This window comes from Lathyrus oleraceus, chromosome 2 (assembly GCF_024323335.1).
Source record: "Lathyrus oleraceus cultivar Zhongwan6 chromosome 2, CAAS_Psat_ZW6_1.0, whole genome shotgun sequence".
Lineage (NCBI taxonomy): Eukaryota > Viridiplantae > Streptophyta > Magnoliopsida > Fabales > Fabaceae > Lathyrus > Lathyrus oleraceus.
The window spans coordinates 371500375-371515719 of record NC_066580.1 but is presented as its reverse complement, the minus strand read 5'-3'; the positions used below and the strand labels follow the sequence as shown (position 1 = coordinate 371515719).

Below are 15345 nucleotides of genomic sequence, written 5' to 3'. Positions count from 1 at the left end.
AGTTGAAAACCTTTCCATTTTTGGCAATTTCAAATTACAGGTCACTTACTATTTTTGGAAAGTTTTGATCTGACCTCAAATTCTTCAATGTTGATGTTTGAAATGTCAAATGAGACTTGTTCCCCGATGAATGAGGCATCTCTAACCATCTCCCACCTCCAAATCCACAGTTGAACTGACAGTTGACTTTTGTTGACTTTTTAGGGTTTCAGATGATTTGCACATTGACTGATGAGCTTTGAGCCTTCAATGCCTTGGCCAAACCACTTCAAAGTGATCCTCAGGTCACATGAACTCATTGTATCGACCCTAGGGCTTTGATCTCATAGAAAATGCACTTGCTTGCTTGCACAACTGAATCTCCTGACCAGTCTTGACTGATGACTTGGTGGATTATGCAATGAACAATGCAATGGGAGGTTCAAATTTGAGGTGCTACAACCGCTAAGTATCCATAATGGGTGGCCAATATTGTGCTTGTTCTGAAGAAAGATAGAAAAGTCCGCATGTGTGTCGATTATAGAGATTTGAACAAAGCTAGTTTGAAAGACGATTTTCCTCTGCCACACATTGATATGTTGGTAGACAATACAACTAAATCCAAAATCTTTTCATTTATGGACGGATTTTCCGGTTATAATCAAATCAAGATGGCACCCGAAGATATGGAGAAGACCATATTCATTACACCTTGGGGATATTCTGTTATAGAGTGATCCCTTTCGATTTAAAAAATGATGGTGCAATATACCGGAGAGCTATGACCACTCTTTTTCATGATACGATGCATAAAGAGATCGAAGTCTATGTTGATGACATGATTTCCAAATCCAGTAATGAAGAAGAACAAGTCAAGCATTTATTGAAGCTACTCTAGTGTTTGAGGAAGTATAAACTCCGCTTGAATCCCAATAAGTGTACATTTGGTGTTCATTCTGGTAAGTTGTTGGGCTTTATTATCAGGGAGAAGGGTATTGAAGTTGATCTTGCCAAGGTCAAAGCAATACAGGAAATGCCTGCACCAAAAACTGAGAAGCAAGTTAGAGTCTTTCTCGGTCGCTTAAATTACATCTCAAGATTCATTTCTCATATGACTGCCACGTGTGTGCCTATATTCAAGCTTCTTCGGAAAGATCAGTCTTGTGATTGGATTGAAGATTTCTAGAAAGCTTTTGACAACATTAAAAAGTATCTTCTTGAACCTCCAATTCTGTCTCCGCCTATTAAATGAAGACCGTTGATCATGCATTTGACTGTGCTCGAAGAAAATATGGGTTGTGTTCTTGGTCAGCAAGATGAAACTGGAAAGAAAGAATATGTTATTTACTACCTCAGTAAGAAGTTCACCGACTGTGAGACTCGGCATTCTATGCTAGGAAAGAATTGTTGCGCATTGTGTAGCGGTAAATTCATGATCATCAAGCTATGGATAAGCTAGACATCAATAAAACCAGAGTCGCCACCGCGCTTTAATTGTTTCCAAGGGAAAGGGGAAAAGTACGAACAAAACCCAAAAGTTAGAAGTTTTCAAATCAAAACTAATAAAATGTCAGAGATTACAGGTAAGGGGTTGGTTACACAGAGGGAAGGTGTTAGCACCCAAAGTGTCCTAGGTACTCCTAAGGAGCCCTTTTTTGTGTGCATATGTGTTTTGTACAAAATGATGCTTACAAACAAATAAAATGAGGGGATGAGAAAAGAATTAATTAATTATATTTTTGTGTTTGACAAGATCTTCGAACTTGTGCCTACGTGCCAACATAAAAATGAGGGATCAAAACCTCGTAGTTCGTGATACAAATTTCAAAGTGGATGCATTGCTTTTTTAACAAAAATTAAGTTTGAAAGGTCTAAAAATGGTTTGAATGAGTTAGTTATTTTTTTGGATTTTGAAAGTTTAAGTCAAGTATAATTAAGTTCATTTACAAGTTTGGTTATGAAAAAAAGTTTGAAAATGCAATGGCATAAGGCCAAAGTTTCTAGTTTGCAAAGTGGTAAAAGTTTAGAATAAAGTAAGTTGAATCAAAGAAGATAAAAAAAAAGGGAGGGTGAGATTTTGAAATTGAAGAAATGGGGAGAAGGTGAAGAGACTAATCCTATGCACAAAATTAAAAGTTAAGGGTTGAAAAGATCTGACCGATGGGTAGCAATTCAATAGACAAGAATGTCTTATAGAAACCCACATTCCCTTGGACAATTAGAATCAAACAACACACAAATGCATACAATTGTATCAATCCTGAAGAACAAGACATCAAATAAAGATATCCACATCCAACCTTAGCCACTCCATGATCTTCTTCAAACTTGCCCATGTAGCAGATGAATTCCACAAGTCATCGGTTCAAAATAAAAGCTTCACAGTGATCATGTTCCAGATGAACTCAAAGGGATCTTGAATGATGCATCAGATGAAGTTTCAAATTGCAATCACATGGTTTCACAAAAGTTGGCATTGGCCAAGTCCTTTAGCATAGGAAGGTTGCCTAAATTCTAAGTCCAATTGGTCCAAGATCAAGTCAACAGTCCACACAAAAGTTTTTTAGGGTTTTTGTTATTATTATGTACATTAATGGTCCAAGACCACAGAAACAAACAATATATACACAAGCAAGATATATCACACAATATGGTTCAAATGGACAAAGGGAAAATGACATTAACATAAACAATTAGAATGGTATGAATAATGGCAAATGAATAGAAATTAAAAATTAAAGTGCATTAAAATAAAGGACTTGAAATTAAAAGTTAGTTGTTAATGAGTTAGAGGTTAGTATTGTCTTTCTTTTGCTTTTTATCTCTTAGTCATTCTTTGGAGAACACTCAACCCACTTATCACAAGCATGGATCTTTGAACCAAGACATCTTCTAAAGGAAGGAAAAAAGGCCAAGTTTCCACACAATACCATGAAAGAGGGGAGACTTACAATCTCACTAACTAGAATGCTATGCCTTTTGTGTCACAAATTTAGCGCTAAGTTAAGCAATCGTAATTAGACTTATGTAGAAGTCACAACTATTTGAGGTCGGGCAATAGAATTTTGGTGTTAATGCATGTTAGAGACATAGTATAATGGACTATGCTCATGAAACATACCACACCCAAAAATAATATGCAAAAGAGGTGGCCTAATCTCATCCATACTTATGTTGATTTTTCAATCCACTAGACTTAGGACTTTGAGATATCATAGGCTAAATGAGATGAATGCATAAAGAAAGGGAATGAGATGAAGAGGGAGGGGAATGGATCAAAACTCAAATTGGTCAAAGGAGGAATTTTACCAAATTAATATCATCCATTCATTTTGGGAGATGGAATGTAGATTCCATCAATCCCCTGAATCCAATGATATTAACCTAGCAAAGTCAAATCAACCTTGACCAAGGCCCAACAACAAGAGTCAAACTCAAACAAGTCATCACAAATGTTCAACACAATTAATTGACATTTATTCAAATTAAAAATACTAAAAAATACATTTAAATCAAATATGGTTTGTCAAATTCCTAAAACCTCATCAAAACACCAAAGAAATGGCCATGAGATTTATCATAGGTCAAACAAGGTCAAAGGACCTTGGAGAAAAAATTTCAGAATTTTTAAAGACTTAAAAGTATTTTTAAACAATTAAAAACAATCAAAAAATCAATTAAATCATGAAAAATATTAATAATGATCTAAAAAAATGATTTTAATTCAAAATATGAAAGAGGAAATTATTAGAAATTTTTTGGTGAAACTCTCATATTTTTTGGATCAATTTTAAAATTAATATGAATTAATGAAAATAAACTAATTAAAATGAAAATAAAAAAATAGCAAAAAACGTGGACCACTTGATCTCCCTCATTAATTGAAGTGGCAGATCAAGTGGTCCTCAGCGCGCGTTCCACAATTGACACTAGTCAATGCGCTACAGCGATGGTATTTAAAACCAACGCACGAGATTAAAAAGTTTTGCAAGGATCCTATGGCCTGAGACGTGCCAACACACGGTTGAAGCTGTAACTCCGATCTTCTTCTCCGGTGAACCTCATCGGACTGGTCCACCCTCAACCATCACCAGAATAAAAAAGGAGGACATGATCTGAAAGAAAAAATAGCGTAGAGCACGAATCTGACCTCAATTTTAACTAACTTCACATATATAGAACGATATGAGGAGTTGAATTTTGAGGTGTGTCAACTGAGTTGCTTCGATTTGACCTTTAAGCAACTCAATCTTCTTGCCTACATTGGTAGGACTTCAGACAACCAAAGATCCAAGAGAATTGAGTAGAATTGACTGAGAATCGAAGAGATGAAGTTTTCTGAAAATTACCTTCAATGTTATGCAGAACTTGATATTGCTTGCTTCAAACACGGTCTGATCACACTTGAGAAGCTAGCAGGAAGTGATTGGAGAGGTTGCAAGGCTTTGGATCCTGGAGTTCTTGAATCTCCAACAGTTGAGATTCAAAACTCAAATTTCAAATTGAAATTTCTCAGGTTTTCCTTTAGAATGAGAGGGTTCGAATTGGGGAGCAAAGCTGACGCGCAAGGTTTCATTCAAATGAGCTCATAAGCCCTCTATTTATAGCCAATTGGAGTGTTATTTGCACACTTCAAAATCTGTCCAAATTTGGCAATGTGAATGGCATGAGTGCATGGGCATGTACAGGCCCATGATGCAATGCATTAAGGTCCAAAATGATTCATGTTTAAGTCTGAGTGAAGCTTGAATGGCAAGGCATTGTGAATTGAAGTTTGTACATTTGATTCTTTCTAATGATGTAGCCCTGTTAAAGACATGCGCAGACTTAGCAATCTTTATCCAAAATGCATGAACTTGGGTTCTTTGGAAAGCTTGGACCAAGGGGAACAAGTTTGATGTTGAACACTTTTTCATTTAGAACATGGAACATGGTGAATTTTGAGGTGGAAGTTTTGAAATTTCAACATGTTGAAATTTTTTCTAAGTGTTAAGCAATATATCTCAATATTCCATCTTTCTTAACTTTTTGTGTGAGCTTTCAATGAGAAAAGTGTATTCATCAATGTTATAGATATTTTAAAGACCTTAAAAATGGTCACCAATTTCATGTCATTTGGATTTAGAATGATAGAGTTATGCATTTTTGAAGTTTGGAAAAATCACTTGTTCAATGGTATAGGTCAAAATGACCTATAATGTAACCTCATATCAAATGCTCATAAAAGTTGAATTCTCTTTCACTCCAAACATCAAAGTTGAAGTAGATATATGCAATGTGATTGTTCAACTTAGAATTCTTTCATATCATAAAAATTGAGCAAGTTATGTCCTTCGGAAGTTGACTTTCAAATTAGGGTTTAGACAAAATGACCTATAATGTTTCAACATAGAAAATGATTTTCCAAGAAAAACTAGCTCTTGGTATCAACATGAAAGTTGTTTGGAATTTCATTTAGAGTAAGTTTTCTCTTTAAATCATTTTCATATGGTGAAAATTGTAGGAGATAGGGTCTAGGGAGTCCCAGTTTTGATCAGATGAATTCATATGGCCAACCACCATCAACCAACTTGCTAACCTTCAATTATTTGGACTTTCTTGGTTCATGGTAGATCATATAGGCATAAGATGATGAAATTTGAAGTGTCCATTGAGAAACTTGATCATTTGGTGAGATAGCTTGTTGGAGAAGTTACTTAAGATACCCAGTAAAACTAGGGTTTCCAAGGCAAATCACCCTCAAACTCTTGAACAATGCTTGATCAATATGACATGTAAGAATCATTGGGACTCATATATGATGCTTATAACCATCCTTGGATCAATTCATGGTTGTTCTCTTTTTCATGAGGCTCTTAAACCCTAGATATGAACTTGATAAATCAATGGGATCATGCCCTGCCTACAAAAGAGTTAGGCAAATGCAAAGACATATTTTTGGTATTTTGGTTAGTAAAATGATAATATACAAGTATGATACAATCACATAGTGCTTGGTGATATCTACCAAAGCAAACCCTATGAAAGAGGGATAAGGAGGATGCCAAGGTATGATCCCAATGCTAATGCATATGATGAAATTGCATGAGGAATCTTATGGTCAAAATTGGGGTCTTACAGCTGCCCCTATTTAAGGACATTCTAACTGAGGAGGCAAAGGCTAAAATCTTCATGTCGACTCAGTAGAATGGGCTTAAATAACAACATATAGAAACAAATTTTGGCCCCTAAGAGACCTCATGATGCGTATGATATGAATGTAAAAGCTAATTCTCTATGGGGAAACATTGCCACAAAAGGAAAAGAAATCAGAGAGACCAAAAATCCACAGGAGTATAATGCATTCCATAAGGAAAACTCACTGGGAAGACAGATACTCTGGGGGAAAAAGGAATTATGGCGTAGTCCAGGTTACGACTTAAAACTACTGGGGGACCTAAGGAATTTCGTATAAAATGGAAAGACTCAGTCGGGGAACAACAACATCTGCAAAGGATACGAGTAAGTCAAGATACAACTGAAGTACTCGAATCATGCAGGGAAAACGATTTCACTAAGGAAATGCGCACTCAACTTGACTGGGGAAGAAAAACTTCAACGCAGGAGGAGTAGAAATTTATTATCTTCTACCTGTTACTGGGTAAGGAGATGATAAAAAATTGAAAGAGAGGACACCCGTCATTGTTTAGGATGAACATATCAAGGATGACTCACTGAGGATTGCCAGGAGGAAGTATTCATTACCGGTTACTGGGTAAGGATAACCTTGCTGGGGAAAACTACAGAACAAAAGGATTTACAACTACCAGTTACTGGGCAGAAGACCAAAGATGAGAATATCTGTCATTGGTTAGGATGAACATATCAAGGATAAACTGAATAGGAAAGAAAATTCGTTATCGGTTAGGATGAACATATCAAGGATAGACCTGCCTGGGAATGTCAAGGAGGATACCCGTCATCGGTTAGGATGAACATATCAAGGATATACCAACTGAACAACAAGTGGGAATTACATCTATTGAATGCTGGATAGAAGACCATCAAAGAGAAAATCTGTCACCGGTTAGGATGAACATATCAAGGATAGACTCTATGAGGAGAGAAAATAGGAATTACATATATCAGTTACTGGATAGAATACGATGGGAGAGTATCCGTCATTGGTTAAAGTGAACATATCAAGGATAAACTCTGCGGGAAAAAGTAGGGTTTACAACTACCGGTTACTGGGTAGAATACCACAAAGAGAAGGAAACCCGTCATCGATTAGGATGAACACATCAAGGATTAACTCTCTGGGGAATAAAATAGGGATTACAACTACCTTTTTATTGGGTAGAATACCAAAGGATGAGATTTATCATAGGTCAAACAAGGTCAAAGGAGCTTCGAGAAAAATCTTCAAAATTTTTAAAAACTTAAAAGTATTTTTAAACAATTAAAAACAATCATAAAATCAATTAAATCGTGAAAAATATTAATAATGATCCAAAAATAGTTTTAATTCAGAATATGAAAGAGGAAATTATTTGAAATTTTTTGGTGAAACTCTCATATTTGTTGGATCAATATTAAAATTAATATGAATTAATGAAAATAAAAGGATTAAAATGAAAATCAGAAAATAGAAAAAAACGTGGACCACTTGATCTCCCTCATTAATTGAGGTGGCAAATCAAGTGGTCCTCAACGCGTGTTCCACAATGGACACTAGTCAATCGGCTGCAGGGATGGTAATCAGAACCAATGCGTGAGATTAAAACATTTCAAGTGAGATCAATGGCTCAGAACCTCTCCAACACACCACCGACGCTAGACCTCCGGTCACCTTCTCAGGCGAGGTCCACCAGACTGGTTCACTCATCACCATCAAGAAAATGAAAAAGGAGGATATGATCTAAAAGAAAAAATGGCGTAGAGCACGCATCTGACCTCAATTTTAACTAACTCAACATATATAAAAAGATATGAGGAGTTGAATTTTGAGGTGCATCAACTGAGTTGCTTCGATTTGACCTCTAAGCAACTCAATCTTCTTACCTACATTGGTAGGACTTCAGACAACCAAAGATCCAAGAGAATTGAGTAGAATTGAGTGAGAATCGAAGAGATGAAGTTTTCTGAAAATTACCTTCAATGCTATGCAATTCTTGATGTTTCTTGCTCCAAACAAGATTTCATCACACTTGAGAAGCTAGCAGGAAGTGATTAGAGAGGTTATAAGGCTTTGGATCCTGGAGTTCTCCAACAATTGACATTCAAACTCAAATTTCAAATTGAAATTTCTCAGGTTTTCCTTTTAGAATGAGAGGGTTTCAATGAGGGGCAAAGCTGGAGCTTCAAAGTCTTCTTCAAATGAGCTCAGAGGCCTTCTATTTATAGCAAAAGGGAATGATATTTGCACACTTCAAAATCTATCCAAAATTGGCAATGTGGATGGCACAAGTACATGGGCATGTACATGCCCATGATGCAATGTATAAAGGTCCAAAAATGATTCCAATTGAAGTCTGAATGAAGCTTGAATGGAAAGGCATTGTGAACTGAAGTTTGTGCAATTGATTCTTTCCAATGATGTAGCCTTGTTAAAGCCATGCGCAGACCTAGCAATCTTCACCCAAAATGCATAAACTTAGGTTCTTTGGAAAGCTTGGATCAAGGGGACAAGTTTGATGTTTAAAACTTTTTCATTTAGAGTTTGGAACATGGAGAATTTTGAGGTGGAAGTTTGGAAATTTCAACATGTTGAAAATTTTTCTAAGTGTCAAGCCATATACTTCAATATTCCATCTTACCTAACTTTTTATGTGAGCTTCAAATGAGAAAAGTGTCTTCTTCAAAGTTGTAGCTATTTCAAATATATTCAAAATGGTCACCAATTTCATGTCATTTGGATTTAGAATGATAGAGTTATGCATTTTTGAAGTTTGGAAAAATCACTTGTTCAATGGTATAGGTACAAAATGACCTATAATGTAAACTCATATCACATGCTCATAAAAGTTAAATCAGATCCTACTCCAAACATACGCCGCCGAAACCCCATGAAGACATGTTGAGAAGAAGGACTGATGCTATTGATAATTCTGCCAGTCCTGTAGGGACTTCTTCTTCTTCTTCGAATCCGACACTTGTTGTTGACAGACCTGCCGTGGTGGCTAAAGCTCCTGTCCATGTTGGCCAAAATGGCATTTTGAAAGAGGACTATGATGAGATGCTGAGGCTCATCAAGAGGAGCGAGTATAATGTTGTAGATCAACTGCTTCAAACTCCGTCAAAGATATTTGTATTGTCTTTGTTGATGAATTCTGAGCCACACTGTGAAGCTTTGTAGAGGGTGTTGGACGTGGCATACGTGGATCACGATGTCACAATAGAACAGTTTGATAGCATTGTTGCAAACATTACTACTTGTAACAACTTGAGCTTTTGCGATGCTGATCTTCCCGAGGAGGGAAAAGACCACAATTTGGCTCTACACATTTCAATGAATTGCAAGGATGATGTCATCAAGACCAAGAAAAATTCCAGACTCCTGTATTTTTCATCTAAACCCTAATGACTTCTATTGACTGATGAAATGCATTATCAACTGAAATGATTATGCTATATTGATGCAATTGAAAAACACAGTGTAAAATTTAGGATATGACAAATCCTTTTAAAAATTTGGGCAAGTTTTCCTTAGTTGAAGTCTTATGTTGAGAAGTGGAAGAGATTTAGAGACATTCACGTTAAATTCTAGTCTCATCATTGAGGCACTTAGCAGGTTTCCCTCACATGTGGCCCTAGGTTAGTTTGTTAGGGTGTGGTACTTCCCCCAAAGGTAATCAAGTGTACTCAAGTTTCGTTATATTTTCGAGGTGAAATTTGACTGTTGGTTTTTCATTTTCCCATTTTATTTCATTTTGCATGGTTGATTCACCCATCTTTATCCATTATATAAAGGATACCTTGGCTTTTCAAACCTTTTCTTCATTTCCTAATTCATCCTCACTTTCAAGTTTCTCTAGCTTCTAATCATTTCTTAGCTTTTTTTTCTTTACTCAGGTACCATTTCTAACTCACTTCACTTACGATTGTTATTTTGCTTTCTTCTCTTTATGATAGAAAATATAGAAAATAAATTTGAGAACATGATGAATGAACTTGATGGTGGAGATTCTCTATTAAAAGACAAACGTTAACCCTTTCGAGGTTAATTTTTCCAAACTCAATCTTGTTGTACTTAGTGATAGTTTCAGCTCTAATAAGGGTTCTAAAGGGAATGGTGATGGACCTCCCAATGCTTATTCTAAGGGAAGTATTGATGGTTCTTCTGAAGAAGAATGAAAAGGAAATTTCAATGACCTTGATTTGAGAAATTTGGCTATCCATCTTTCTTCCTTTATCATGTCTAATATGTATGGAGATGTTGCTATAGCGGCTCGAAGTGAGCTGAGAGCTCGCTATTTTGCTTCATCATTAGGAAGGCGTGTGGTTAGGATTCTAGTGACAAAGAGATTAGGGATCGCCTTACTTTTTGGATGAAATGTGAAGATTTTGACCGCCACAACCTTTTACACGACAGACGATATAACATGGTTCGTCGGGGATATCCAGGTTTAATGGATTCAGCGGACGTTCGCCTTTACCGATGGGTGGACCCTAAAATCGTGGGGATGATCTCTTATTGTAATATTGTAGATATAGTGGAGGAAGCTCATGTAGAAGTGGGGCCTTCCCCTAATTGGTTGGTTTCACACGTCGATATTAGAAAGACGATTAATGACTTTTTGAGATTTGTTTTATCCCCTACCTTTTTTAGGGATATTCTATCCCCTTCCCATCTTCACGCGGTACTAGTATGAATACTAGGACAGAGAACCATCTCTAGATCTCATTTTTAATCTTTTTACTGTGTCACAAACCTCGAAGTATCCCCATCGGAGATAGGGGTTGATTTCACTATGCCATACATCTAAGATGTTTAGCGCTTCTATGAAAAGTCGGAATAATTTTAAGGATCATTTCCTTTTGGTAACTTCTCGGACTCTAGAGGGCCATTCAATATTCCACAGGGTCCCTGAGGGAGAATGACCTTATATCTCAATGTTGGTTAAATATAAAGAAAGAATCTGAAAATGTTGGTTTTGGAGCTATTTTAACTAAGATTTGCAAAACTATGGTGTCCCTTCTGAAAATCACACCCAAGAAGAAGTGTCAATGAAAGAGGATGTAGTAATCTTCTCGGACGCTTGGGTTTTAAACAGTGTAAATGTCCTTTGGGCTTGCTTTTAATATTCCTTTGAGGTTTGCTAACTATCTTTGCTCATTTTTGCTACATATGTGGGCACCGTTTTCTAAATCATCTGCACCAAAAAAGAATGTTCAGAAATTGTTTCTAATTTACAGCCATTCAGCTAACAAGTAAATTAGATAGATAAGTTCAATGCATATAGTTATGTCGTATTTTTTTTCAAGTCTGTAATGTGTTACTTGCTCTCCAAAGTAAACTGATAAAAAAAATTATTTTATTTTGTATTGGCATCCCAAATGTCAAAATTATTTTGCTCTTAATTCAACTATTTAATGAAAAATCATAATAGTTGCTGCCACCATGTCCCTTACAAATCTATTTTGTACATTTGAAAAAGGAAAATAATAGGTGAATATTGGTCAATAATTGAAAGAAAATTTTAGCTTTGCATATCAATTAACGATAGTAGCTTTGAAACGCTGTGCAATCATCAATCATTTGTTTAATTTATAGGTTAATTTGTTACACACTATTTAACAGTTATTTGGAAACATACTTATGACAGTGAATTAAAAATACCCATTTTTATGCCAGTTAAAAACATATTTATTAAAGTGAAAAAATAATAATCATTTCTTAATGAGTAACATTATTAAAGTGAGAGAAAAAAAATTATTAAAAATGGTGGTCTCAAATTTTTCCGAAACTATTGAATGGTTTATATGAGATTGACCTTCCACTTGGAATGGAGGATCAAACAATAAAATTTGCAGTAAAATTTGTGTGGTATGATTCACTGCAATTTTGGCGAGGTCAAAATTATCAATATCCCTTTTTTCTTGATGGATATTATTACAACAAAGAAATAAGTAAACTCTAAAAAACGACTTACCCAATTTGGCTTTTCATTGTATTTGTTTCTGCCATGATCCTATATAAAGAATATCATTGTGACAATTGTTCTATTGAGACAATTTGATTACCCCTTTTCATTGTAGGAAGGAAGAGGGTTCTTTCTATTTGGCAAAGAACCATCATGGCAAAATTGTACCATCTCTTCCTTTTTACTATTTTAGTGGTAATCATACCTACATTAGTGCATGCTAATGTTAAAGAGCAAGACACGTATTGGAAAAACCTACTTCCATACATTAATGATACATATTGGCAGGAAAAAGCAGCGAAAGCTGAAGAAACAAACAACATAGCTTATACACCTGACCCATATGCAGTCTCGGAAAATCTGACTTCTGTTGTTAGCGAGTGAGCTTTGTGCAATTACCATATTTACTAATATATTTAATTTTATAGGATGGATTTTAAACCTATTCATATTGAGGAAAATATTTTCCATTTTATAATTTTTTATTCTAATGACAAAACTACATCCTCATTTTCACTATATATCAACATAAAACAAAATTCGAAATATTGTGAAAATAAAGAGACAAAATCTTTAATTTCAGTAGCAAAGGGAAATTAAAACATTATCTCAAACAAAATAGACACTTACATTATTGTTCACTGGATATTATATATTATTTCTCTCATAGAATTAGTTATAAGTATGATCTGTCATATTTTAATATTTATTTTGTTTGATAAACAGAATGATAGTTGACGAAAATACAGGAAGAAGGAACCTAGGAGAAAAAAAATTAAGAAGAGGTCATCCATGTATGGCTACAAACCCCATTGACAGGTGTTGGAGGTGTGATCCTAATTGGGCAAAGAACCGCAAGAAGCTTGCAGATTGTGCACAAGGTTTTGGAAGGAAGGCTACTGGTGGAAAAGCCGGTCCTATCTATGTGGTAACCGAACCCTCAGATAATGACATGGTTAATCCACGTCCAGGAACCCTTAGGCATGCAGTTACAAGAAATGGACCTTTGTGGATCATTTTTGCTCGTAGCATGGTCATTAGGCTCAACCAGGAACTCATAATGACAAGTGACAAGACCATTGATGGACGAGGAACTACTGTTGTCATTGCTAAAGGTGCTGGGATTACTATCCAGTTTATCAATAACGTGATCATTCACGGGATCAAAATTTTTGACATTACAGTTGGCAATGGGGGGCTAATTAGAGATGCTGAGAACCATTTTGGTCTAAGGACAAAGAGTGATGGTGATGCAATTTCAATTTTTGGTTCCAGCAATATTTGGATTGACCATGTTTCTATGAGAAACTGCAGAGATGGACTCGTTGATATTATCATGGGATCCACCGCCATTACCATTTCGAATTGCCATTTCACAGATCACAATGAGGTAATTAGTAATCTGGTAATTTTATTTACCTGTTTTTCCTTGTAAAAAATTACCTCAATTTTTGTTTGTTTGTGTATATGGTGTAGGTGATGTTATTTGGTGCAACTGATGGCTATGACGGTGATAAGAAAATGCAAGTCACGCTTGCATTCAACCATTTTGGTAAGAGATTAATTCAAAGGATGCCAAGGGTTAGATATGGTTTTGTCCATGTGCTTAATAATGACTACACTCATTGGGAAATGTATGCAATTGGTGGTAGTCAAAATCCTACCATTATAAGTGAGGGTAACCGATTCATAGCTCCTAACAATCCCCATGCTAAAGAGGTATGCATCTCCTCATGAATCATTCTTAGGGATATAAATATATGCTTTACGAGTTCTAGTCGTGGTTTGGTAAACAAATTTATTAGTTAAACTTTTAATGTTAACATATTATCATGTCATAATCATTAATCGCATCCTTACTTTGCAAAGCAATTTGAAAGAGTTCCTTATAAAATATTATTTTTCTCAATCGTTGTCCCTTCAAAAGACATGATTGAAAAAGATAAAGGAATAAAATAAATTTTATGGAACTATAATAAAAAATAAGTCTCATGTTATTTTCTACTTTTGTGTTGAAGATAACAAAGCGAGGTGCATCAGAGGGAGAGTGGAAAAATTGGCAATGGAAATCAATCAATGACGTCTATATGAACGGAGCATTTTTCAGACAAACTGGACCTTTGCTGACTAACAGACCATTCTCAAAAAAGGATATGATCAAAGCTAGGCCTGGAACTTATGTCGGAAGGTTGACTCGTTTTTCCGGTAGTCTTAGATGTAGACCTGGAAAGGCTTGTTAGTCTTCAAAATTCCCTTCCTAAATCAAACATCATTAAGCATTTAACACTTTTTATACGCAGACAATAGATAAGAAGAAGGTTTCACTGACCATGTCTCTGCCAAGTCATACAGACTTAGAATTAATTAAGATTTTTGATAGATTGTAAATATTCCTAGAGTATAAAAAACCTTGTCTCTTAGGTATTACTTACTCATCAATCTTTCAATGTATTTATTATAGCACTACTATAAACACAATTAGTGTGATCTAGCTAAAGAAACTAATCATTTACATAATTATAAATGATATTAGTAGTGTTTTCCTTGATCATGTGTCTACAATTTTTGTTAGATTACTTTTTCCACTCCAGAGACTGAATGGGTGCAGGTTCAACAAAGTGAGCTTTCTAATTTGCAATGAGAAATGATAACACAACTAGTCTAACTGCATAACTAATGCCTCTAAAAATAACATAGTCTAGAGAATAAGAAATGTTGACATTATCAAAAATATAAGATAATTTCAAGTATGTTGTAAGCAAAATAAATTATTCATTATAAATAAATATCTTGAGAAATTTTGTGAATATCACGACAATCTCAAAAGTTAAATAGAAATTTTATCAGAATAATCTCAAGAACCAAACAAAATAAATAAGAGAATTATACTCTTAATGAAAAACGCTTAAACGTGATCGCTGAAATTCATTTTCCGTCCGTCCACTATTGTCACTCACTCTGACATCCGTTTTCCATCGTTTCACAATGAAACAAAATCAGAAACAATGTATTATATTCAAGCTCAACATTATGATTTCAAATTATAGGTTGGGTGTAATATGAATATAAAGTAAAAGTATAAGACATGTTTGTCTTTTATGAATTAGCATAAGTGGTTAGTTAATCCTTTTTTAAATAGAAGTTATAGTCTCCTTTTTTTTTGTTTTTTTTTTGTTACAGAAGGTCTTGGGTTTGAATTGTGAAAACTTGATTTTAGTGATTGAATTGTTTTATTTTCGAA

General features: G+C 35.1%; 1 protein-coding gene across 1 annotated transcript; it reads left to right on the top strand.

The window, feature by feature from the left end:
* Window positions 1–12200: 12200 nt before the first annotated feature.
* Window positions 12201–14574, top strand: LOC127119564 (pectate lyase). Its single transcript, XM_051049820.1, has 4 exons — window positions 12201–12484; window positions 12831–13494; window positions 13581–13823; window positions 14123–14574. The coding sequence occupies exons 1-4, from the start codon at window positions 12258–12260 to the stop codon at window positions 14342–14344; spliced, it is 1356 nt and encodes a 451-aa protein (XP_050905777.1). The 5' UTR covers window positions 12201–12257; the 3' UTR covers window positions 14345–14574.
* Window positions 14575–15345: the final 771 nt, after the last annotated feature.